This window comes from Anser cygnoides, chromosome Z (assembly GCF_040182565.1).
Source record: "Anser cygnoides isolate HZ-2024a breed goose chromosome Z, Taihu_goose_T2T_genome, whole genome shotgun sequence".
NCBI classification, from domain to species: domain Eukaryota; kingdom Metazoa; phylum Chordata; class Aves; order Anseriformes; family Anatidae; genus Anser; species Anser cygnoides.
This window is the reverse complement of record NC_089912.1, coordinates 54,059,855-54,087,111: the sequence shown is the minus strand read 5'-3', so window position 1 is coordinate 54,087,111 and position 27,257 is coordinate 54,059,855. Positions and strand designations below refer to the sequence as shown.

Genomic DNA, 27,257 nt, shown 5'->3' with positions numbered 1-27,257 from the left:
TGGCTGAACATGTACAGGGGAAGGCAAGTCTGGTACCAATCAAAGAAAATAGTAAGGATTTTTGCATCAGTGAACCTGCCTAAGATCTTAAAAACTTGGCCAGTAATAGGCATGCTCATTCACATCTGGGCCAAGAGTCTGCAGCACAGAGCACCAGAAGTTTCATCCTTTCATCCCACTCACAGAACAGGAGATGTTCTCAATATGGGAAAGGTTCCCTGCTCTGCCTGTCTTTACAGGTGCTGATTTTGCTAGACAGAATATCACTGGTGTGGCATGACATGGTTAAGTGCCGATTATAACTATTTCCTTTGGATGTGTCAGCTGTCATCCTTAAATGACTGTGCTGGTGTGAATGAGCAATACGTAGTTTTCAAGTTCCTAGGCAAGGGGATGTGAACTTGGCATCGTTTGTATTTTAGACTCTCAAAATCTGCACACCAACACCAGCAATGAGCTGGTAATTCCTAGCCTGTACTAATCAGACATTCTACCCACCTATGTATTAATGGTATTAGCTGCGTTTAATAAATCTAGTAATACTATTTTTAGTCTAAATCCAATGTGCAGCTACATCATAAACAAAGTGAAAGAAGGACACAGATATACCTTTTGGCTTAGTCTCTACATGTAACCTAAAATTGAAAGAATCATGTGGAAGCATCCTCATCAGAAAAGCACCTTCTGGAAGGTCATGGACAGAATTGTTTGCCGAGTTCCTCCATACACAAAACTACTTGGCAAAACTGTCTGTAAATTCTGTGGTCATTCACTGCCCTCTTGAACAGACAACAGCTCTGATGCTGGTTCATGTCTGGAACTGGAAGATACCGTTTTGATAGTCCAATAGGTAGGGAGCTGTTTATCCCAAATAGGTAATATTTTCACTGTTCCTGGGAACCCAAGGCTCAAGACTGTAAATGCCAACCTTTAACTTTCCCTGTGCCTTTAACTTTGAAAACCACTGAAGTAAATCTGAACAGAAACACCTCTCTAATTTCACAGTTTGGATCAGAAGCAAATCAGAAAAAGACCAGGACAGAATCTCAAACATGCTGATTAACTCAGTAGTGTATATGGAGGAAAATACAAGCTATTTGGGCAGTACCACAAACAGGATGGTACTTTTGTGTGATGAACTGCAGAGCCATATGACAAATTGATCTATGCATAGTGGTCTGCTTTAGTTTAGTTCCATCAATTTGTATTCAAGAGGATTTATTCTGAAAATAAATCAACCTGCCAGAGAAATATTTCCTTTTCTTCCTGTAAACATGGCTCCCTCCTATCTAGCATGCTGTAGTTTAGCTGTCTGTAAAACTAACTGGTTGATCATGTCGCATTTTCTCAAATAAATTTATATCATTGTTTAATGTCTCAACACTTAGGGAAGAGGTGCTATCACATTCAATACATAACAGCAACATGATTAACTGCATACTCCTAAACTGGTCAGGTCAGTTCTTCCCATTCTGATTTTAAGGCTCATAGTACTCTCATGTGAGAATTATCTATTTTTCTAACACAGAATTTATTAAAGACATTTCATCTTTTCTTTTTTTTTTTTTTTTTTCAAATACCGGAACAACTGTTGCATTGGTGCATACCCCTGGTTACATGGTGCTCTGGACTGTATCCCTTGAAGCATTTCAGAAAAAAAAAAAAATTAAATTAGATTTTCTGAGAGTGAGGTCTGCCAAATATGTGGTTACCTTCAGCAAGACACAATATTTAAAAAAAAAAAAAAAAAAAAAGCCTTAATCTGAACAAACCAGACTCTCCTCATAGGTATTTTGTGTCTGAGAAATCTATGATAATGTTAATATGCTTTGTCACTTACTTGGCTTCACTCCTCTGCTATGGGCAAGGCCTGTGGTTTTAAACAATCCTGTTTGTGCGTAAATAAACGCCCTTTTAGTTTGCCCTAATTTCAAGTATTTTGTTTTGTAGTCATAAATAATTAACATACCTTTTATGATTTTTTTTGCTCTGGTCTACCTTAAGGGGCATACTTTCTCTTCTACGCACATGTGTAACCTCCAATAGCAATAATAACAGTTATGAAGTATGGCCCCAGGGGAGACAATTTCCCTAAAAACCTTTAAAATGTAAATCTACGCACCATTCGTGCCAGCACGTATGCTCCAGTAAGTGAAACTAATATTCTGTACCTACCAGCACAATAATCCAAAAATTGAATAAATTTCAAGTGCTAATCTTAAGAGAAAGTTCCTAATTTTAACTTTGCATAACAACATGCATGGTGTTACCTCCTACTGCATACTTACTTGTTGCTGTCTGACTTTTGAAGTGTTACTTTTATGTAGAGGTAATAGAGGAGGAAGATGTTATGCTTAATTTGATTGTGTGCTTCTTCTAGTATAATTTCTTGAAAATGTAGTAAAGAAGTATTGTATTCTAATCAGTTCCATGAAAAATAAGAGGAAAGATGCTGATCCAGCTTTATTTGGACAGACAAAGTTAGAATGCATAACCACATACTTAACATAAAACTTTACATAGTAAAACTTTAGTCTAGCAGTTATAGCAATTAGGATCACAGTTGCCTTTGATCTCAGATTGTTTTTTCTACAGTTTAATTCTGCTTAATGCAATGAATTACTTTTGGGGTACACATCTGGAAAAAGATTTTATATATAGGAATAATTAGCATTTTCTGACAAGGAAGGTTATTAGTGGTGTTTAACCTAAATTTTGAATAAATGCTCTGAAGTGTATTATTGTATATATGTATGCATAAGTACATGTGCATAAACATTAATAGAATTATATAAGTACTGTATGTACTGAATAGTAAGGTTATAAAAGCAGAAATATATTCAATTGTTATTTAAGTTAGTGCTTATAAAAAGGTTTATTGTACTACTTTTTTATATATTAAGTTCAGAGATGGGATTTTTCAAGCCTAAACATAACATATATAAACATTTCAGAGTCCTTCCTCTCACATTTCCTCTATGTATCTAAAATACATATTCTATCCATCCTGTAGCTGGACATCCAATAGCAATGTTCTTACAAAAATACCATTTAATAAAAACAAAAACGAACAAACAAAAAACAAAACAAAACAAACAAAATGTTTTGATACACAATCCAGTGTGATAAAAGCAGACAATTGCTTTTGTGAATGTATTTTTAATTTTATTTTATTGTGTTAGGAAATACAGTGACTTGTGACTTAATGGACACATAGCCTTGTTTTTTGTAAAGACATTTTTCTGAGTTCACTTATCCTTCATGTCTTCTAATCTAAGCAGTGCCTTGCTAATATTAACCTCTGCTATTTTACCAGCAAGATGTGACTAGTGACTACAGAAATAAGTCAAGAAGTTATCTCACCCAATATTCATACTTCCACCATGAGTATGTCTTAAATTGGCCTGAGAAATGAAATATTACTGGAGATTAATATAAGAGAACAATATAAGAGAATGTTTTTTTAGGTCCCATTCATCTTCTCCTTAAGAGATCTTTCTGACAAAATATAATGTTATAGATTTTGTTGTAATGGTATTTTGAAGAAAGTTTGTTTTAAAAAGCTGTTTGCAGTTTTACTTTAAAATCACATGGATATATGTATGTAGATATATCTTTGTTTGTGTATTTGCTTTAAAAAATTTGTGAACCCATTTAGGCTTGAAATACAAAGTAGGTTCTCTTCCCTCACATATTGAGGACAGCATCCCCCAAAATTGCACAATAATGGCTGCTCTACTTATGCTAATGCAGGTACAACATAAATTTAATTTTGTGTGTTAGGTGTACATCACCTAGCCTACCTTGGAGAATCTTTAATAGTTTTAGACTTTTTTTTTTTTTCCTGGGGAAGGACTGGAGAGGTAAAATGGTTTCCTTATTGTGGGATCAGTAAAATTACTTTTTGCCATACTTTGTAACACTTCTGGTAAAAAAGAAGAAACAAGTAAATAAAAATAATTGTTTCTGTCTGTCTAGTTATTTTTCTAAACCTATTAGTAGGTATATCCTCCAGACTTGTAGTGTACTCTAACCCAAAATGGTTTTCTTTGCTATTTGCTAGATCTGTATCTGCATGATTCTTCAGAAGTGTCAACTACTGTAAATGAGAGCTCATTATTTTACTGTGATGGTTATTTACAGTACAGATGTGTTGTATGTTTACAGAGAAGGCTAGCTTTGCAGGTACGGTTATGTTAGTATAATTAAGCCCATGAAAATACTTTTAGAACAGGCAAGGCCTAAGGTAGCATGATGTTTTGAACATCAGTAGGTATAACCTACTTATCAGATACTTCAAGGGATTTGACAAGATCTGAATGTAATTGAAATTCTACTTGAGAACAGCACATTGCATGTTAAAAAACTATCTGGAAGGTATATCCCATACAACACAGGTTGTGCTGTGAGGAAAGATTACATAGCTGATGTTATATGCATCAGGAGTAAAATACCACTGCACCTAATTCTGATCTTTTTAGCTCCAGATAAACTTACGGACTTCACTGTATTTTATTTCATTGGGATGCCATGGTTAAAGCCGGAGCAACAGAATAAATAATAGCGGTCTGGTTTTGCATTTACCTATTCGACTGTGGATTATTTGTTAAACAATGATACATGCAAATTGTGCCTTATACATAAGATTTCACTCTAGAGTCAATAAAGGCGAATGTGACATGAAAAGCGGGTGGGGCAGTTTATAGAGCATTCACTGTTATAGCAATAGCAAACAGAGCCCCAATATTTGATTTGATGGGCAATATGCTCACCAGCACACAATGGATTGAGCAGTATAACCTGTGAATTAAATATTGAAAATGATTAATTTTTTCATAGTCAAGAAGTGGAAGAATGATTGTTAAACATATAATTACACGCAGATCTGAATATATATCAGAGAAACAGGTAGCTAATCATTTGGAGTCCTTCAATCTGCCAGCTGTAATAAATGACATTGTCTTGAGGGTCAACTTTTTTCAGAAGTTAATTTGTCAAATAATAACAACAATAATAAAAACATTACATGTACAAAGAGTGGTGTTCCTTTAAATTTACATGAGAAATGTTCTGCTTTTGAAAGTGCCAATACCGGTATCGCATTCATCAATCCTCTCTCAGATAAATAGGGTGGTATTCTACTTTATCTCCAAAACAATGATATTCTTTAATTGTTTTTGGTACAAAACAACAACAAAAACTATTGCTTGAATATGGTAACACACTCAAATCCGTTTGCGGGAAGAACCAAGTCAAAGCGAGAAGGCAGGCGGGAGAGCCAGGCGCCAAGCAGCTGCAGACCCAGGGCTCTTTTCACCACAAAGAGTCTCATTGGAGCAGAGCCGCCATCTGCATTTGCAACATGGCATTATCTCTTGGCAAGGAGCAGTGGAGCCCACAGTCTTGATGATGTGATGTCCAAGCATGCAAACTTAAGAAATCAAGTGAAATAATTGCACTTTGTTTTGCAGAAATAATTTTTACTGTCATACCAACCGTTCCTGCATTACGTGCTTTGCTCTCACGGTGTTTATACTTATGTGAAAGGTACACAGCACCTTCTTTTAGTTGCTGAAAAAGAAGGAAAATCACATTTTCGTTAGCCTTATGACCTCATTCACCATTTTGGCTATTTTCATGCGTTATTTCCAAGCGTTTCCCATTTCCCTCCATTCAACCCCAGGCTCATCTTGCTGACCCAGCGGGGATGCCGGTGGCTTTTGGGGTGCAAGTAGCGGTAGGTAGCTCCGTGCTCTTCTGCGCCCGCATGAGGCTGGGCCCGGCTGACCTGCAGCAGGAGGCACGGCGCACTCCACAACCCCGCTTTTACAGACACCGAAAATAAAAAGGGACAAGAGGGGACGACGAACCCAGCCGCTCGGTCCCATCCTGGCGAAGGGCGTGCGCTGAGCCACCCGGCCCGCTTTGGAGCCTCGCGTACCGCCGGGAAACCGCTGGCAGGGCCCCGGGCAGGGGACCCCCCGGCCCCCCGGCTCCCCCCGAGCCGTGCCGAGCCGTGCCGAGCCGTGCCGAGCCGCGGGGGCGGCGGTCAGGATTAGGTTTCAGGCCGCCGGGGCGTGCCTCAGCAGCTGCCCCGCGGCGCAGCGCGGCCGGCGCCGTTACTCGGGGGCGGGCAGGGCCAAGGCGGAGAGCGGCGCCGGGAGGGTAAGCGGGGCGCCGGGCCGGGCCGGGCCGGGCCGCCTGCCTTTGTGGGGACCTGTGGTGGCTCCGGGGCTGTGAGGGACCCCGTGAAACGTATTTATTTCCCGAAGCGTGACCGCAGGGGTTTCGGCTCGCCGGGTTTGGGGGGGGGGGGGGCGGTCGGGAGGAGGAGAGAGGCCGCGGGGCTGTGCCGGGCTGAGCCTGCTGCTCTCCGCGGTCCCCGGCCGTGCCGTGCCGGCCTGGCGGCCAGTCCTCATGTAAACAACAGCCGCGTCGCCCCCGGCGGCTGCGGGAAGGTCCGCCTGCCGCCTCCTTTCTTCTCCCACATCTCTTTTTTTCTTTATTATTTTGTATTTTCCCCTGCCTTGTGGCGCTGGGGGTCAAAGCCGGGTCTCGGGGGGGGCCCTGGCTGCTCTCTGGAAGCGAAAACGGGGTCGAGCGGCCGGCTTTCCCCGAGCCAGAGCCCCCGGGGCTTGGATGGAGGGGGCCTTTATCTGTTGCTGCGTTGGTTCGCAGTGCTGGAGCCCGCTGGAGCTTTCTGAGGCCCCGCCGGGTCTGCGCGAAACACGGCCCTTTCCGTAGGGTGGGGTGAGAGGTGCAGGGCTGAGAGTCAGTTTTTTGCCTCTTGGTAGGTCTGGTCGTGTGAAGGGAAGGGTTTGCTTTGTGGGACGGTTTGTTTCTTGTGTGGTTCCCCTCCCCTGCATCCTGTGCATTCCTGGGTTATTGGGAAGAATAATAGACAAGACAAACGCTCTCAAAGCTGATCCTCTGAACTCCTTGTACCACATTTAATGGATTTGATTTATAACTTGGCTGAGCAGTGTTATTTTCTCCTTTTCCCTTTCCCTGTTCTTTCAGCTTTAAAAACAGTGCCTCATCCCTGTATATTTTTGCTCATTTTCACACACAGGAGACTTTGTTAGCGTAACCTGTTGAACAGAAAATATCATTACTGGCTATAGTACTGGAAAGGATAGCGGGAGTCCTTTGCCCAAGCAGAGCTGTGTCTTGATCAAATTAAAGGGCCTGGCTTCAGCTGTTGTGGAAGTCTGTTGTGTAATGCCTTGTGGTTTCCATATCAGCAGTGCATTTTCCAAGATAACAACTTGTTGGGAGGGAATAGTCCAAACTAGTAAAAGGGAAAGTAGTAAAATATTTTTGGGAAATGTTATATGATGCTCATATGGAAATGGAAAATAATGTAACAGAAGAAAAAGAATGCAGAATTAAAATATCTAAGGGCATATCAGCATAGACATTAACAAGCAATGTTTTAGTGGCAGCGAACATCATCTTATTTTTCAAAGTTGTTATCCATTTTTAGGATACGTATATTTTTTATTTCCCTATTGCATTAACAGAGCATGCATGCAACATTTACTGATTATGGCTAGTGTTTCTAATTTCCTTTGTGCTACCAAGAATTTTTTTCTTCCGGAACAGGATATGTTCTCCCCTCTTGTCACGTAAAAGTGTGTTAGGGAAGCTAGATTGTTACCGGCACTATGGAAAAAAGAGCTGCACTACTTACATACTAATAGATGATCTTTATTTTCCAGCTGGCACTGTGTCTGTGAATTTTATGGAGATTAATGTCATACAACTTTGCAGGTACTCAGATCACTGTAAATGGTTTTAATTGATAACATTTTAATCAGTGCCTTGAAAACCAAAATAGAGACCTTTGAAATTGTCTGGTCCATGTTTCCTGTATGAAAATTTAAAATTCTGTAGATGGTATGAAGTAAGTTTTTAAATGTGCTTTCTATTGAAGTATCCTGCTGAAGCAGTTTAAGCCAGAACAATACTATGCTGACAGTAGGGTGTATCATCATTGGTAAAGACAGTTTTGTTTTGCCATTGACATACACAGCAAGTCAATACATAACTGTGCCATTAAGTGTTTAGAGCCCTCTTCTCACACAGAAATTGCTTTGGAGTACTGTTGCTGCTGCTTATGAAATAATTGGCCTAGACAGATTGGAGTATTTGTTTTAATAGGGTTTTCAGACCAAGTCCTTACATCTGAACCACCTTGTACAGTAGACTGGTTACATGATGTAATGACTTCCTGCATTACTCTCCCTAATTTTCACAAAATATAATAGAAGTTTTATAGTGTCTTCAGCTTTAAAGGAAGATGACAACTCTTCATTGAAGATTAGTGGCAATTTATTAATGATGCTTCTTGTTTATTCATTTATGAGTACTTTTTTCACCTCTGTGAAAAGTCCAGTATATATTAAGAAATGCAGCTGTTGTAGGAGCTGCATTTAATTAAGCCTAACTGAATTTAATGAATATGTTAATCAAATCCGTATACTAGAGAAGTAAATAGGCAATAGTAATCATGCCTGGATTTTATACTCTGACTCAGGATATGTAATGTCACATATATTCTGTGTATGCTACAAAGTTGCTTTTCAGTTTCAGAAGCTATTCCTATACTTCTGGTGTTTGAAGCAAGTGTTTTCAATTAATGCCAATTTAAACGGTTCACTGAAATAAATATATATATATTTGTAAACAGATTATCTATTTGTTACTTTACTTACCAGAAAAAAGTTCCCCTGCTATGTTGCTTTTTTCAGTACTCTTTACTGAATATTTCTGAATATCCTGCATCGCATATGTTTAAGCAGAAGGTAAAAGCAGAAAGTGTAGTTTAGGCCCAGTTCCAGGTTGTAATAGTAACTTGTGCATCAACTAACATGAATATTACATTCGTGTAGAGTTTCTTACTGTGTTACAGAACATTATTAATTCAACAGAAAGGAAAAGATTGTGCATTTATCTGAAAGCACTGTAAGTTTCCTTAAAACATTAGTGTGATGTGTACGGAAGGTTAAAATCAGTTGAGTGTTCAAAATTTAATTTTCATATTTGGTTCAAAATACGTTATGTTCTTTAGCTCTATCAAAGGACTTTCCTCTGACATATAGAGCTACTACTATCACCCTTTTATGTGTTTTTGAAGCTAGCAGTGTCACTTTTCAAACCAAACTGCTTATAGTCTTAATATAGGCTATCTGTTTGTGAACTAGCTTTTTTTTTTTTCTGCTTTGAATGTCTCAGAACAATTTTTGCATTAATAAAGCTTTTAAATGTAAATTTCATGTTTCTCTTGTTACATTCCTCTTAGTCATTGGAAATTTGCTTTGTTCCTTTTGCAACAGAGCACGTTAATTTCACCTGTATTAAGTCCTTACAAATTGCTTTTTCTTTTATTGAATCAGTTCCCTCTTCTGTCATACAGAAGCATACAGTCTGAGTGTGCAGTTCCTTGACTTGTGAAACAGGTGGTTGTTGTTACCTGCATGTCGGTGACCTGTCACTGAAGCACTGGGCTAGCCTTTTTTTCACATCTTTATTCATTTCCTCTTTTTGTTTCTTTTTCCCCTCTTTCCCTGTTTGTCACTGCTCTCCTGCATTTATTTCCACACCCATTCTGTCCATGCTCAGGTATGTACATCACTTTTCATTATGAGTAATGAAAGCTATACCTGTCAAGCTGCAGTGGGCAGTCCTGTCTGATGTTGTTTGTAGTCCTTGAAAGTGAACTCCCTTCATGACAGTGGAAGAATGAATAGAAAGTGTGAGACCTTTCAGTTTACCTTGGATGGTTTCAGCTGCCTTTATATTGACAAGTCCTGTCTTCCAGGAGTCCAGGTATCACCTTAATTTTCTCCACAGGGGTAGTAGCCAGTGTGACAGAGGTAGCTGGGTGAAAGAGAAGAGCTCCTTTAAAACTGCTGGCAATACGGAAGGTTTAGTGGTAATTAGTATCTTCCACTTCCTGTGTGGTTTGGTTTTCATTCTTGTGCCAAGCAGGGCTAACACAGCATGCCTGCCTGAGTGACAGACAGAGAGCAGGGAAAAGGAAAGACAGAGGATAACAATCAAATACAAAAGGATATCCATACCTCAGCCAAATTCAGGCCCAGGTGTTGAAATTCAGATTAGGAGTTTTGAAATGCTCTTTTTAGCAGCTACAGAATATAGGTGGTGATTACCATGTTGTTTAATTGAATCAGATTTGGTTTTTAATCTCATGCAGCTCCTAGGCAAAGTTTGTGCCTAGAGATCGCCCTAAAGATAGGCGTTTCCTTTGTATCCTGAGAGCACTTAAAGTAATGCAAGAGCTATAAGGCAAAGCCTATTACTGTGTTTTCTATCTTTGTCATTGCATGTTTGGTAATCTAGTGCTATGAATGTTAGTTTTCAAGGTATTTTCTGAAATGGTTTATGAAATTGTAGATGGAGTACCCATCAATGAAAAAGAGTAAGTTTCCAGGCTGAAATTTCACAATCAGATGTGAAAGAGTAATAAATAAAAGTGGCTAATCTTTTTTTGTGAATCTTCTTCTGTCTGTTTTGCTAAATAGTTTGCATGGTGGCAGTGAAAAGGAGGTGGTAAATATGAATTTAATGTCTTTTTTTTTTTTTTAATTCTTATACCTATGGATTTTAGTGTTTTAGGAGTGTGCTCTAGGAAATCAGGATTGCAGCATGTCACCTGTCTGTCTGGCAACAGAAAACATACCTTACAGAAGAAGGGCAGCTGCAAGAGTAGAGAGATGCATAACACACATTTTTGTGTGTTAGTGTGGGGAGAGTCAAATTTTAGAAGGGCAAGTGTATTAATGAGTATATGAAAGGGATCATTTTTTATCTTCTGTGCATGCTTAGTAGAAGGTTACATATTTCTCATCATGTACCTGGCTAAAATTGTGTGTGCTTTTTACTTTCTTAAAAAACATGAGGAAAGAGAGAAGGTGCTTTTTTTTTTTAAAGCCAGATCTGTCAGATACCTGTGCCTTTAAAAACACTGAAGTGAGATTAGCTTGCTATTTATTTAGCAGTACTTCTTCAAGTAGCCAGTAAAAAAGTGCAATTCATTCATTGTTCTTATTCCTGTGAAGAGATTAATGAACTTTTGCTCTGAAACACATAAATAGTTAAAGCTACTTTGAACTAAGCTACTAAGCTCTTTGAGTCACGAATAATATTTGTGTCATTTATAGGAGGGTAGGTTTTGGCTTCAGACTCCTCTGCAGACAGCCAGGAGAATGGAAAGTAAGAAAGGGAAGTGGTTGAGTCACCATCCCTGGAGGTCTTTAAAAGACGTTTAGATGTTGAACTTAGTGATATGGTTTAGTGGAGGACTTGTTAGTGTTACGTCAGAGGTTGGACTAGGTGATCTTGGAGGTCTCTTCCAACCTAGACGATTCTGTGATTCTGTGAAGATGATCAGAAATAAATATCTCATTTGTGTCTCTAGAATTTGTCATTGTATTATAAAAAACTCTCACTGTAGCAAATGATAGATATACTTCTTTCAACAAATAAAAGTGTGCGTGCCTCCCTCCACACTTCTCCCTGGACAAGATTTGTTCCAGTGTATTTTTACTGAAATACCTAGAAACAAGCTGCTGTAAAGGCCAGGAGTTGCTGCTGCAATGGGTGGTGGTTGGTGATTATGGGTGTCTGTGCGGAGCTTGCTTCCCTTGTACTTGGGCTTCGTTGATGTGCCACTAAGCTGGTGCTGACAGATCCCGCTTGCTAGTGTGGATGGGACACAGCAGGAGCACGGTCACGTGGCTTTTCGCCATTTACAAGTGTGCACAGAGCAAAGAAGGGTCATCTTGGACTGTGAGACACAGAAATACTGGTGCGCCTCAATGCCTCGCTTCTGCGTCAGAGGAAGTGTCCTGAAGGAAAACATCCTGACGGCAGTTTCAGCCTTGATCCCTCTTGGTGCTGCAGTCAACAAAGGCATTAAGTGGGTCAGCTGAGGAGGCAATCTCTGCCAACGTAAACACACAATAAAGAGAATTAAAGAGAAATAGAATGAAGTGTGAGTTAAAAAGAATGATTGGCTGACACTGAGGTAGCTCTGGAGCAGTATTCCTACTTCTAGTACATGAGGTAAATAAAAAGTATATCATGAGTGCCTTAGCAGAGCTAAGCACTTTTTTTCATTGCAGATTAAATAGGATCATCTCTATCTCTAGAGTCTGTTTAGTGACTTCTGTTACGAAGTGTCTATTTTGAGAAAGCTTCCATTACAAATCATCAGAGATCATTATTCTAGGATTGCACAAACACAGTGGTGACCTTGTCCATTCTGTCGCTTGTAAAACATGCTTTTCACAGCACACCAAGAATGATATTTTAGGCAAGTTGAAACATAATGTACAGCAAGATCCTGCAGCCTCAAAAAATGTTTGCTCTTTACAGCTGCTTCTCTTCCTGAGACTCTCAGGGACCTAAAGCAGAACAATAAGCTTGTATTTTTCATGATTAGTTCATCAAAAGGTGAAAGTTAAAGGTATGATGGCAGTGTGTATGTGCATGCAATAGCATGATAAAAGGATCATGGGACAGATGTGACAGAGAAGTAATTTTTTTTTTTTGATGCAGTTCTCTGTTTGCATCCACAACACAGCTGCATGAGCAGTTGTACAGAAAGAGCTGGAATGGTGAAACAGGGAAAAGCTGCTTTAGTTGGCATTGCCAGTGAGAAAAGGACGTGAAGAGGGCATAAATGGCTCTGTTTGTAAATACGGGCTCTGAATAGAGGATGTGATAGTTTGTTTTTTTTTTTTTTTTTTTTTAATCTCAAAGTAAAAGCTATCAGTGATTAAGGTTTGGGGAATCCAGCTTCTTTCTTGATTTTTAAATAACCTCATCCAACCCTTTCCCATGTGAAATAGACATTTTGTTTGTCTTGATTTTGAAGGGTTACAAGGTGAAAACATAAGATATTCTTTGGTTTTGTTTTCAGATCTGTTAGTCATGTGCTGGGATTACCTTGCTGTGTGAGAAAACAAATTCACAAAAGCTTGTTTTTATTATTGATGTGCCTGATTGTGTAATTTGGAACATGGAATAAGGTTACTTCAATAAATTTGGATTGAAAGAATTTGAATTTCATGCCTCTCTCTAAGTAGTATATTGTCCTAAAAATGATGATCGGTGTTTCTCTGGCAATGTATTGGTAAATTCAGACACAATTAAATAAACTGATATGAATCTTCAGTCATATTGAAACTAGGGAAGTCTTGGCAAGGGAACTTGAAATGATTCTAAGCCCACTTGAATTGAGTTTTCTATACGAACTGCAAAAGATACGTGATTGTCAAAATATTCGTCTTGGTTTGTGGTCCTTCTAACTGAATCTGTGTTGAAAACTTTTTTCTCACTTTTATTGTGAGGATTGATTCACGCTTATCCTGCTCAGCTTCTACAAGTTCTACTTCTACTCTTTTGAATTTTAGTTAGGCTCTCACCCCCAGAGATCTGTCAGTATCATCCTTTCCTGATTTTCCTTTTTATGTATGAAGAAAGAGTCACTTTTCCTGAGTGTTTACTGATCACTGTTCTCCGTGTGGTGATTTGCTCACCAGACTGAAATTGGGGTGTTGTCTTAAACTGCTTTCCTATTCTCAAGAAAACAAAGCTACTGTTTTGCAGGATAACATGAAGAAAGGCACAACTCATTTCATATATCTGCAATGATGTTTGAACTCCTCACTTCCCTTTAGTTAGCCATCTCCATCACTCTTGTGCATGGATGGAAGGACTCTACCACTAATCCAACATTACAAACTTCTGAACAACATCAGACATGCTATTAAAAAACAAAACAAAGCAAAAACCCTAACAAAAACCATAACAAAAACCCACCAACCCCCCAAAAACAAACCAGTTTCAGAAATTTATTCTTCCCAGGATAGAGTTTCCTGCCTGGAAACTTATGTTTGCAAAAATCGTCCGTCATTCCTATATGACTCTTAATACCAGTGTATGTTAATAGTGGAGGTTGTAGTGTGACAGGTCTGGATAGCATTAACACGTTGTGGCTTATATGACTTTTCTTTTTAAAAGGTGACTTTAAAAGGTAAGCTACAGCTCATGCACCTGAAATTGTCAACATAGGGCTTGAAAACTGAACCCAAGGCTAATGCTTTTGTGAATCACTGGAAAGGAAAGCAATGAAATGCTGTAAAGTGCCGGTGTCAGCTATGATTCATAGCTTCTGATTAGAGCAATTCAGGAGATGTTGTGTAGCAGTATACAGACAGAGCCTTTGATATGGAAATGTAAAAATATTACAAAGTATATTCCTAAAAGCAATTTTCAGGAAGGTTTTAAGCTCTAAAGTGACTTAGAATATGGTCACCTATGAGGTTATTCTGATTATCCAAGGAGATGTAGTTTTTGTGGGTTGTTATTTTGGGAGGTTGTATATTGCTTTCAGAAGTCAAACTTCTTTCTTCTCCTTCAGAACTCAGTACTTAATAGTCTATAAATGTGACTGTTTTCCTTGTCTGATGTTTTGCAGGAAAATACTGTGTTTGCTACCACTTAACCATATTGGAGTAGAAGCTGAGAAGCTGAAAAAATGTTGGAAACAATTGGTAATCTTTTTCTTTTTATTTGTATCAATGTATTTTTTTTAGCTAAGTTAAGTGTGCTTAATAGATGTAGGACATTGGTATATACTCTATATATTCTATACAGCTGAGGTAGGTTTTGTAAAAAATACCTGCCTATATATATATATATTTTTTTTTTTCCCATAGGAAAACACATCATTTGTTTAGTGTATTCATCTTTTTCTGCTTGTCTTGTTTTAGTCTTTAGTAGAATTTTAAAAGTTCGTATGGAAAAGGCAAATGTTTCCTTTTAGAGATTTGTGTCACTTCTTATTTACAGTTGCCTGTACAGTTATGTACACTTATGTACAGTTGTCACAGTTCTTGTAAATGAATTTTAATGAAGGCTCTTTCACTTTTGCAACACAGTTTTTAGTGGAAAGAAATGTAATTTTCTTTGCTCTCTGTTTTGTGCTCTGCCTCTGACTTCCTAATTCATTAAGACGTGTTTGGGCTGGGATTTGTGTTCAGAACTGAACCACTGAAGTCCTCTGTAGTTTGAACAGAAGAGAGGGATTTATTAAAATCTGTTGCCTACTTCCTATGTCTCTGTTTCTAAACTGCTGCTGACTTGGAGTGAATATCTCTACAGATACGCATCGGGCTCTCCAGGCCGTAGAGCGCTTACAGGCAAAGCTTCGCGATCGAGGTGACGTTGCAAATGAGGAAAAACTGAGCTTATTAAAATCAGTGCTGCAGAGTCCTCTTTTTAACCAAATTCTCAACCTTCAGACTTCTGTTCAACAACTGAGAGATCAGGTAGGAAAAGCAGCCACACAGACACAAGAGAAAAATTGAAGGTGCAAAAATATGTGTATCTCTTTGCATGTTGTGTAGTGAAATCAAATAGCCTAAATTAAAGCTTCAGAGAATGGAGGAGGATATACCCAGTGACTTTCCTGGGTTTTATCATGGCCCGTATTGTATGCACACACTTTTTAAGTACATACTTGTAAGATACGATGTGCACTGTAGGGAAATGGTGGTACTGGGTAGTAAGTTAATGTACAGCTTTCTGTCTGTCCTTCAAAATGAAGCAGTGTGTTTTGTTTGTGGTCTCGCTTTTATTTTTTTCTTTCCTATGAGCCTTTTATTGATTCCTTATATCTTAACCTGCTAAAATGAGAATATATGAGGGAAGCTGTGGAAATGTTGGCTTCATAAAGAGATTAAGATATATTTTTCTTGATATAGGAATAAGAGATTAAGGAGAAGTGAGAATTTCTGCCTCCTTTCTCCTTGCTCAGGAGTTTAAGTAAAAGTATTACTTTTCTGCCTTCCTTTGGTGAGGATGAGAAAAGGGCCATCTTATTTTTATTGACTTAATTATTTATTATTTTCATTTTACTCTGATGACAAGGAAATAAAAACTTAAATATAAAATGTAGTTCAGTAACTAAACTACATATCTGGTTCTGCAAATAGTTTTTCCTGTTGAATCCTGCAAGATGGGCGACTGTGTGACTGGTATGCAGAAATGCTGAAGTGGGAGGAACAGCCCCTGCGTTTTGACCATATCATCAGTATGGAGCTGCATCTGGTCTCTGGCCAGGCTGTAGCTGGTGAGGAGTCCTTGTCTTCCTGAGGCTAATACAACTGCATGGTAGAAGAGAGCACAGCCTGGCCCTTTGCTGTTTCCCGTAGATCATCTTGATGCTATTTTATACCATCAAGAAATACATTAGAGTGGTGCCTACGGTGACATGTGTGACAGTGTTTTTTGAAATTTTGCATTTTTGGTACGTGCTGATTTGCTAATATTGGAGTGATTTAAAAAAATCTAGGAGAAAAGCTGCTCTGAGGGTTTGTTCACCCTGTTATTTGGAAACTGACATGCAAAAATACACAGATACTTTTGTGGTGATGACTGTGGGAACATACAATCCAAAAACAAGGTATGCCTGAAACATTAGAGGGAATTTGCTGAAAAGGCAGATCAAATTTTCACTTCTAGTCATTAGGTTTGAAGTTGAAGGTTGCTCTGTTTCTAAATAGTCATCTAAATGAGATGCAACTGATAGTCCATAGGTTATTTCAGATGAGCATTTTTTTTAAAAATCAAGTAATAGTTTCACCAGCAGCCCCAACCTCTCAGGTCTATCTGTGTAGTAGCTTCAGTGGTCTGTGCATGTTGCATGATACGTACGTAGAACCCAATCTAGCTGACAGGGGAACTACTTGTATGTGAATTTTTTTAATATGCACTCCTATGAAAAACCTTCACATGCAAATGTAAGTTTCCATTCTTAGATTTGGGTCACCTCTTAGAAAGTATCCTATATTTTCTCTATGGAATTGTTTCTTCCCTGCAGTATAATGTGAGATAGTTTGTTTCTTCTTTGCTTTATTTAAATGTTTATAAAGAATATTGAAACAAGGGGAAGAATAAGTGTAATAGGCAGTCAAGTTAGAAAATTAGTTTTTTTGGCATTTTCAAAGCCTCAAATTTGTTCAAGGCCACTCTGTAGGTTTTTATTTTGTTTGCTTTTTGTTTTGTCTTAATGGCTGGAAAGGCACTGTGGTCTTGGAACTCTTAAATTACTGGTTGGTGAAAACTGCAAGGCATGTGAGTATTGACCAGGCTTTCTGGCTGAGCACTGCCGGACAGAGGATGGAGACACGTTGTTTCCCAAGCACTTGCGGTCAGAGCTATCTTTGAGACTTGTCAAGTGGTGCTGAGCAGTGCAGTGGCTAGTTGTAGCAGTCTACCCACTGCAGCTTAAGATGGTTAAATTCTCTTGATCCTGCACGATAAGCTATCCTGAAGTTGAAACGTGGTCTCTTTCTTCTCAAGGTAAAGTGTGACAGTCTGTTAAATTGTTAATGTGTTTTTAATTAGTTGATGAGTTTTTGAAGAACTACAAGACTATTGCAAAATTCTCGGGAGAAGGCCATCTGTCAATGAAGTATTGGTTTGGAGGAGAGGGTGGGAGCAGAGGAGCAATGATGGCAATTTACTTTCTAAGTTAAACTGATTTGTTGCAAGAATCCCAGTAGAAGTAGATCACTAAGTGAGACCTACTTGTAGGCCTGTAGTGGTCTCAAACATTTTTGAGGGTAGGATATATTTCTGTCTTGAGGCACTGTATCTGGAAGGTGCAGGGATGATTGTGAGACCATCTTCTGTTTGTGTAGTGAGTCTGGAAAATGTTCTGGCAAATCTTGTAAACATCAGTCATATTCTATCAAGATTTAGGATGTAAATACACAGTTTTAGCATACAAGTACTTTTTGCATTCCTGTGAGTGTTGTCACCATTTTGTGGTCTAAAATACTAGGCTTCCTGTTTTTTTTTTTTTTTTTTTATTTTTGGACAGAAAAGTGATCTCTTAAGCACCCAGAGATCTGAAAAAGCATGTCTCCATGCAAGCAGGTGTTTCAGATTTTCTGTTCCATTTCCTCAAAGCTTCTGTATGTTAATTGGAAACTGATCCCCTTCTATTGTTGTTGTATGCTTAACAAGAACCTTTTGAGTTTGCATTTGTGTTCAGTGGAGTGGTGTGGAATGAACAGTATGTTGCTTCAGATGGATATTGATGAGGCACAGTCCCGAAGTCAGCAAATCCGATGCTTTTGTTCCTATTGATAGGTGCTCTAAAGATTGTGGTTTTTTTTTTTCTTAGATAAGCAAACAGTTTTTGTTTACACTGCAGATCTGTCATTGCAGAGTTAAGAACTGGAGTGGAAAAGTCTAGGAACACTGAAGGAATGTTTTGTTGAGAATAGTTATTCTTACTTCACCAGTCCCTTGAGTTGAGGAGTGCTGCAGCAAACACTTGTTTTCTCCCTCTTAGTATCCTTATTCCTTGGTGAATGCTTGCTTTCTGATTGTGAAGAGCAATCTTGTTCTTTGCAGATAAAGGAGTGACAGAAAAGAAAAACAGAGACTGTGATGTTTTGAACTTTCCAGGTCTCTCAAGAATATTTTCTTTTGCATATAAAATGTATTAAAGAGAACACCCAGACAGCACTGGCAGCCGTTCTCTGGCACCTCTAACTCTCTTCTATTCCTTTCTGCCTCTCACTTACCTACTCACTGCCTCTCTTCCACCTCCCTCCTTCACTCAGCTCAGGGTTTTACCAGAACAAAAAAATACTTTCCTTGGCTGGGCTACATTCCTCAGATTTTTTTTTCCTTGTGAGCTCAGTCATAGTTTTTTATACACAATGCAGTAAAGGAAAAATTCTGCCTGCAGTGCAGGCACCTACTAATTTGCATGTGATAGCTGGGTGCCCAGGACCGCAAGACAAATTTAGGGAAGGAGCAAGATGGAGAACCTGCATCTTTCATAGTGCCTGTGAATGGTCGCTTAGCATTGTGATTTGCACAGCAGACAAGGACCTTTAGTTATTATTCTGAGCTCCTTCCTACAACTGTGCCATTTGTTCTGTTACTTGAAACAAAGTAGTTCATACTCTCATATGAAAAGCTAATTTGGTATCTGCTCCATACCTCCCGAGGACAGAGCCCTTTCTCATGGAGGTGAAGGAGCGTTTACCAGTATCGCTTTGAATCATTACTGGGGAGCGTGGTGCCTCATGAATAGCTGTAGGTTGTTCCAGAGGAGACTTGGAGGAGATTTCGATGCTGCCCTAGCAGTGTTTTTCTGTGTGCTGCCTTCTCCTTTGGAGAGGAATTTGGGGCAGGCGGGGCGGCTCCTGTGGGGAGCCTGGCAGCGGATCCTTGCCTGCGACCTCCCACGCAGGGCTTCTGTGCAGCTGACTTGTGCTTCACCACTTCTGTTACCACTCTTGCTCCTACTGACCCTTTAGCTACACAGGACACTCACATACTGGATGAGATACTGCCTCATGTTGCATGTGGTCTGTGAGGGTGGGGACTTTAAAAAGTAGAAACACCAGGAATTTGTTCTTTTGACAGCTGAGACCTAGCTGTGAGTATTACATTGCTTTAAATGCTGATAAGCTTACAGACATGACTGATTTTTTTTATTAAAGACATTTTGAACAACCAAATGTAAGTGCTGTTTGACTGCATTTAGCATCTATCTGTGCAATTGTAGTGTAGGTTTTGTCATGCTCAATGGTATCTGTGAATTTTCTTTCCCTCTAACGCCAAATTATGTCCATATATTGTTGATGTTATGTAAAGTAAGGAAGAGGCCAATCAAGGACAATTACCATAAGCCAAATTATAAAACAAAGCAAAATCCTTTCATACAGTACTTAAATAATTGCATTGCTGTAAAGGAACTTCTCAATACAATTATAGTGATTTTATTATTGAAAAGTACTACAACCCATATGCTATGGAAAGTATTTCTTGAAACCACAAGAGCATCATCTTCTTAAGACTTCTACTTGTGACTTACTGCACCACTAGAAATGACATATACTTCTGTGATTAACAATGACATACACCAGTTCTCCTGAATTTTTACATGCTGTAAGCCTGTATTTGAAGGAAGAAAGGAAAACCAAGGAATCATGATGTTTCTGTTCTTAGTTTGTCTGGGGATTCTAATATTCTACCTTTAGGGTCGTTACAAATGTCATTTTCAAATGGAAATGACTTTAAAGCGTGTGTGGGTGTGTTTCAGGAGAGAAAGGAAGACGAATTCTTAAATACCAGTTTTTTTACACACACATGTATGCAGAACTTCATTCTGTTAACAGTTCGGTAGATTTTCTTAGACTTCTCATCACAAGCCAGAAGCAGAAGCCACCTTATGTGAGGTAGGTTTCCCATGTTAAGCACATCGTCTATTGAACCTGTGACTGTTTCTTTAAAAAGAAAAAAAGCCTGATGAAAATGAATTGTTGCTATCAATTGTTAGAGAAGAGGTAGTGTTTGATACTGCATTGTAGCTATTCTTTAGTCATAGTTTTACTGAAGGTTTTGAGATGAACTTTTTCAAAGCTTTATTTAAACTGATATTAATTGGAGGTGCTTTTTAACTTTCCATGCTTTATATAGTGTGCAGCTCTTCTTTTCAGTGATATGTTAACCGTCATGCAAATAAAGACTATCCGGTGTCTTTAGAGTAATGGAGTTAATAAGTAGTTATGGAAAAATATCTTAGAAAATCCTGAACAATTTCCATCTCAGCACTAGTTTGGAAGGCAGAAGGAATACAGGGGTTCAGTCAGTTCCCACACCTTTGCAGCAGTGTACCAGCTAGCTCAGAGAAATGTACAGAAAGGACAAAGTGCCAGACTGACAAGGTGGGTGCTGTATTTTCAGTTTGAACAGGATTTGGTCTGTGAAAATATACAATGTGATGCTGAAATATGAATCTGTGGCCTGTTGCTACTTTTATTCTAGCAAGTAGATGTGAGAGTTTTCTACCAGAGAGGAAAAAATAAATTCTGAAGGAAAATACCATGTTTTAATGAACAACGCACATTAAGAACTTCAAACTTATCTAGAGAAGGAAATGGTGATACTAGTAATATGGTCAGGTGGAAGTTAATGTGTCCATCGTGGTCTGTTGTTTGAGCATTGCCAACAGTGAAATGACCTTAAAGCAATACCTTGCTAAGCAGATTTAGGAGAACATTCACAGATCTTTCTGCGGGATGTGCGCAGAGCTCGTCTATGTACTGATGACTGTGCTGTACTGGATGCTCAATGGATGAGAAGAACTCTAGATTCGGACAAAACATATAATACAATTCATAGTAAGGGGAGTGTGTTGTACTCAATAGCCTTTTATTTTTGAGATATAGCTCCATTTTTCTCTTTGCTGTTTTTGCATACAGAAAAGTAAGTGCTTTATTCTGTGTTTGAGCAAGACAATACAATGATATAAACACTATTTACATTACTCATACCATTGTAAAAGTGCCATGCCTTAGGACTGCTGTGCTTTGCTTGATCTATTTTTTTTGTGCACGGCATGATTTTCCTAGAGTTGTGTATTGCTCCCTTTATGTGTGTGAAGGAGTGTTCCTGATACAGGGAGGACATTGCTGTTCTATATGGTGAGAGGTTTCACAGGCTGGGATTGTCTTGATGTTAGTAGTCCACATATCATGTGGTAATATGGAAAAATTCAGAGTGAATTTAACGAAGAAAGCTAGAGTTTCAGACAGTGAGGTGGGCACTGCAGCAATTCCTCAGCTTCAGCAAGCTTCTATGCCTTAATATTCTGTTTCTTACCCTTTTTGTGTGTTTGCCTGATGCCTGCATGATTCTTCCCTTTCTAAAGCAAAGGGGTTCTAGCTTTATTTATAGTCTCAAATTTTTCTCCTAGCATAATTATAATTTTATTTCTTTTTGTTCTTTTGGCTTATGACTATGCACATCATTCAAAGGCAGTTTTCACACACGCTTGGGTTTCTAAGGACTAATGATAATACCAGTGTCCCTTCCCCTTCCTGCCATCTTGACTGATGAAACTTAAGTTCATGCCATATTAAAAGGGTCCCAAGATGGAGTAGTGTTGTATTGAGAAAGGTGCTAAATGAAATTTAAGGCATTTAGTATATTTTTTTCTCGAAGTTTAATCACATTGGCTGGAGTCATTACCACTCACAGCTGCTGAGCCTTGCCTACCTAGTTTGAGGTTACCACTCCAAAGGTTGCATCAAAGAGGTTTTATGAACTCTCACCACTGTATGGGGCAGAATCAGTTGGTTTTGGTCATACTGTGCTGTTCCTTGTTTAGGCTAACATTGCTGGCATTGCCGGGGCAGGTGGTAAGTTCTTTCGTGGCTCCTTTCACCAAGAAAGCTCTGAGCATTATAACCTTCAGCAGGAAAGGCAGTTAAGTGCTATTTTGTGCCATGAGCACAGTGATTTAGAAAATGAACATGTATCCATGACTGATTAATGTTTCTGATATCAGATCCATTTGCAATGGCCTTTGAGTTTACAAGAAACAGATTGTGTTTGTGTCCCATTTACTCTTAAGGCTGCTTTATCTTGCTGTGGAAATGCAAAAATGTTTTTAAATAGAAGTAATGAGAGACCTGCTAATTACGATGGTGTATTTTTTTAATAAAAAATTGACCCATGAGAATTTTATGGGAGCAAATATGACAGGAGGATATGTTAGTAGATTTGAAGGTGGAGGAGAGCAAAAAATGAAGCATGTTAATTGACAAAGTTCAGCAATATGCTTGTGTATATTGAAATGGATGACACTGGGAAGGTGGAAGTGTATTAATCTATTGTGTGGGCTCATGTAGATAAGAAAACAGTATGGCATAGATTTTAATAGTTTTAAATTCACACATACAATATAAGGGGAAATCTTGTGTTCATGAAAGGAAGGGTAGAATGGGGTTGTCTCTGAATCGTTACATGCAGTGAGCTCTGAAACAAAGCTTATCTGCCTGCTCCTTACAGGTTTGCTGAAATGACTGTATCTGGTTAAAGAAAATGCACATTTTAGGCATTATAGTTTGTCTGAAACATAACCCAAGTGGTTCCTGACAAACTTGGACAACAGAACATGATCACTGTGTTAGAAATCACTGAGTTCAAAACATCCTGTTTTTCTTCTTTCCCATTTTGTTATGGCAGAGCGGGCTAAGTGTTACTGAGGGCTTTTCTTTCTAGTGCTGCCTTGTATTAATTCTTCTGTAACTTGTTGAACTTTCCATGCAGATAGGGTATTCAACGAATGACATTTGTTCTATTATATTTTCCTAAAGCACCTGGTTGAGAAGGAATTGTGTGATGGAGAACGATACTGACTTTTTTTTTGGTGTGTCTGGGCTATTAGGAGAATGATATGATAAATTTAAAGGTGGTAGTCTGTTTAAACAGTTGAGACTGGCTGGCACAGTAGCCATTTTAGAGTACATTCCTGGATTAAGAAAATATTGTTGATGTTTGATATGTAAGAATAAGGCTTTGAAGAAGGGGAATTAATCTCTGTTGTGGTAGAGACTGCTGCAATTTTTTGCACCGTGAAACTACTAACAGTATTTGAGGACAGGGTATTGTGGTCCTGAATAAAGGTCAGCGTGCCAGGCAAGTGTGACACAGATGGGTCTGGAGTAAAACAGTTCTTGCTGATGGACAGCCATCAGGCGAGTGGGATAAGAGGCAGCTGAGGGCTGCTTCTCCTGAGCACTGTACAGTTATTTGTGTGAAGTGATGTCTCCATTCTCCCACCCCCAGCCACGCATTAGATTGGTCAGCCGAGACCTGCTTGAAAGTAGGTAATTTACTCTGTATGGGCAAGATGGGGACTTCTCTTATTTTCTTTTCTTCTCTAAGAGAAAGGTATTGTCACAGCTGTCTGTGTAAAGGTACAACTGCGGCTTTCAGATCAGCCTGGTGATTTTAGAGTTGCTCAGTAATTTTGTATATAATTGTAGCTCATGTAGGGTGTCACAGTGGCAGCCTTAGTGTATAGTGGTGCAGAAAACCTGACTGGCAGAAATTTTATTCGGACCATTGTTTCTTGCATAGTAGGTGAGGTTTTTCTTTTTTCATCAGAATGCACATACTTTTTTTTTCCTTGTAAAATACTTGAACAATTTTTTTTTTTTTAAAACCTGGCAGCGTAGAAAAAGCTTGTTCAGACTTGTTTACCACTACCATGGTTAGAGTTATTCAAGCTGCTGTGCTGATGTGAACAAAAGAATTTTAGGGAGAGTGTGCAAAATAATTTTAGAATATTTTCATAAATTTCTTTCATGTTTTAGCTGATAATTCACAACTTGTCAACTGTAAATACTAAGGATAATTTCTCTTTTTAAATTGTTGTTCTAAAATTGCAAATTGGGATTTTAAATATTTTTAACAAGCTAGCAGCTATTCATCGTGCTTTGTGGTAAGCAGGAGTATCTCTGGTATGCCAATAAATCTGTGTTATCAATCTTTTTCAGGTAAATATCACTCCTTCCATACATTCCACTGGTGAGTTCCCCCAGCTTCTCCACCATGGTGTGAACGTGGGTTCCTTACCACATAATGAGTCATATTTGTTGGCTCAGCAGAATGGCAGCCCAGCTAATGTGCTAGAAGCATCGATGAGATCCATCACTCCTCAGATTAATGGGAAATCCTCTAGTGATGACTTTGAGCAGCTGATCAGAAGTATGTCCCAGGTAACCATGTCTTCTGCTGACCCTGAAATGTGGCAAACAATAGCATACTTGATGTAAAAACCTAAGATAATCTCTTCATGTGAGGAACAACTGGTAATGAGAAAGCAGGATTGGAAAAGTAGCCTTGGTGTTGTTGCTGCTGATACTGTCTTTCGTTGGGCAGTGTGACACTCACAGATCTGCATGCCATTATCTTTCTGGGCTTGTTGCAGGACTGATATGTGCATGCAGGAGATGCTTTGTCAAAGCATGTTTTTGTCTACATCGTTTATGAAGCCTAGTTGTGCTGCTTCATTGGAAATAAGACGAAAACTTCCTTTTTGGGCTTACTGTGCATTGTTTTGTAATCTTACTACTTTTCTGTGGTAGACAAAATCAGTGTTTGAGTCTCTTCAGTGGCTGGGACTGAGAATGGACAGGCATGTATTTTAGCATTTTTCTAATTAACCCTTAATAGAGCTTGCTCTGGGAAGTCCTCTGCTGTTCTTCTGGAAACACTTTTGCACAGTTCTACTTTTTCCTCTCTTCTTGAAATTCATCCTCTTATTTCTTGTTTGGCATCAAAGTTGACCTATACCCTCTGAAATTTTGTAGACCTCTGTATGTTAGTCTTGTCACTACTGATCCTGCACTCATTTAGCTGATTTTTTTTCTGGTTTTCCTCTTCTAATCCAAAGAACCCTTTCTAAAGAAACCTTTATCTCTCAAATCTTTTGTAATTTCTACCTTTCTATATGATAGCTAGAAATGAGCACTGAAGAACTGTATTTCAGTTATCAGCTTGTGTAGCCTTGTCCAGCTCTAGAAATAAAATTGAAAATTCATTTACCAAGTTGTTTAACACATTGATTAATGCTGCTTTTTGGCATTTTTAATATTCCTCCACTTTTCTTCTGCCAAACAGGGTCGTCTTGTTGAGACAATTGAGCTAGTTAAACCTCTAAGTGGTGGTCTGGGCTTCAGTGTTGTGGGACTCAAGAGTGAAAACAGGGGAGAACTGGGAATATTTGTGCAAGAAATCCAGGAGGGAAGTGTGGCACATCGGTAAGAATACTACTGGAATATTTTTCTGTACCAAATGTTAACGTGACACTGTGATTTAGTGGTGTTATTGCTATTGTATTTGTGGTACAAGAGTGTTTTTTGCTTGTATTATAAGCCATGCATCCTACCAGGTTTAAAATAATTCACCACAACAGCTTTTATAATTTTGGAATAGAGCACTGTATGATTTGTGCTTGAAATTTACTCAGAAGTAATTTCTTTGTGGTTTGCTTGTATTATCTCTTTCAACAGGGAAAAAAGAGAGGCTACAGTTCTGTCATGGCTTTAAAAACTAAAATACAGGTGTTGGCATCCTTGATTACACTGAAAAATAACTTGGTCCTAAGAAATCCATTGCAATTAGAAGGATTGGTTGTGGAGTAGGGCCCTGTTATACAAGTGTAAGAAATCCATCTTTTAAGTCAAGCGAGGCTTGACCTGAAGTCTTTGGAGTCTTAAAAAGAAGTACTCTGTGTTATCAGAAACTCAGCCTGTGAAAGTATGCTTTAGACTTTAGTCCTGATTCCACAAGCTGTGTTGAAAGAAAAGGATTTCTGCTGTAACAACAGCCCTAGTGAGCAAACTCATTGGTGAATTGGCAGCAATACTGGTTCATGGCAGACCCAGGCATTGTTCTGCAGTGGGGTATATCACTCAGTTCTGATTTGCTGATTGGGATCCTGGATGGAGGTGCTTCATGGTGCAGTCTGCATGTCGTGGGGGATGGCTGGATCATTTTGGTGCTGTATGTCATTACAGGATTTTTTAATCTGCCTAAATCCCCCTTTTTCCTTCTCCTCATTTCCCCTTAGCCCCCTACTCCCTTCCAAGTGGCTTTTGCTTTTGCTCCTCATATTCCAAGGAGTTGAGACCTATCTTCAGTGAATCAAGTGCTGCCTGACTTGCTGGCAAGAAGAGAACTATTCAACAACTGTTACAGGACTCATATATCAGAAAGGCCCCAGCAATAATAAATCTTCCAAAGCACTCTGAAAAACGGTTCAAGTTCACAAGTAAAATATTTTGGGTTAAGGCAAAATAGTGTTTTTCCTGAACGATGCTGAGTACCTTGGCTTCTATGCTACAGGTGTAGAAGTTCGTGTAATAGGGAGCCTTATTTTTGTTGGCTGATGTTTGTTTTGTAAAGCATTGCCACTTCGGGATACTAAAGGCATGACTCCAGAGTTCTTGCTGGTTTGTTGTGAAAGTAATAGAAGGGGTGGAAGAGGTAGAGGATGACTTGTCTGTAGGCTTCATACAGTTCCTTTGAAGTAGGTCTGGGGAAAGGCTCAGTATGTAGTTCTACAGCAGTGTTTCCTTTGTCAGAAAGTGAAGTATTATTCTATAATTTATTCAAGCCTTATTTTTTTTTCTCATTTAAAAGGGATCTTTTGTATCATTTTCTTTCTGTTTCTCTCTCAGCTTCCCCCACCCTCCCCCCTTTTGGGGAGGGGGTGATTGTGCAAAGCAAAATTAGTTTCCATAACATCTCGATGGAAATGTGTTCCATTCTTCAGTTTGATAAATATTCAGAATGGGCGCACTGAACAAAATAAAGCACTTGGTCTGTTAAGCAAGAGA

General features: G+C 38.9%; 1 protein-coding gene across 15 annotated transcripts in view; it reads left to right on the top strand.

The window, feature by feature from the left end:
- Positions 1–6,029: 6,029 nt before the first annotated feature.
- Positions 6,030–27,257, top strand: part of MPDZ (multiple PDZ domain crumbs cell polarity complex component) — a 103,415-nt gene continuing 82,187 nt past the window's right edge. For 11 of the 15 annotated variants that reach the window (XM_048049780.2, XM_048049786.2, XM_048049784.2 and 8 more), the window contains exons 1-5: positions 6,031–6,165; positions 14,510–14,585; positions 15,196–15,362; positions 24,411–24,632; positions 25,537–25,676. In XM_048049780.2, coding sequence (XP_047905737.2) covers positions 14,570–14,585; positions 15,196–15,362; positions 24,411–24,632; positions 25,537–25,676 — 545 coding nt within the window. In that variant the 5' untranslated portion in view covers positions 6,031–6,165; positions 14,510–14,569. Of the gene's footprint in view, positions 6,166–6,326; positions 7,774–14,509; positions 14,586–15,195; positions 15,363–24,410; positions 24,633–25,536; positions 25,677–27,257 lie in introns of those variants that run through there. The other 4 variants (XM_048049769.2, XM_048049779.2, XM_048049778.2 and 1 more) reach the window with 4 other exon arrangements.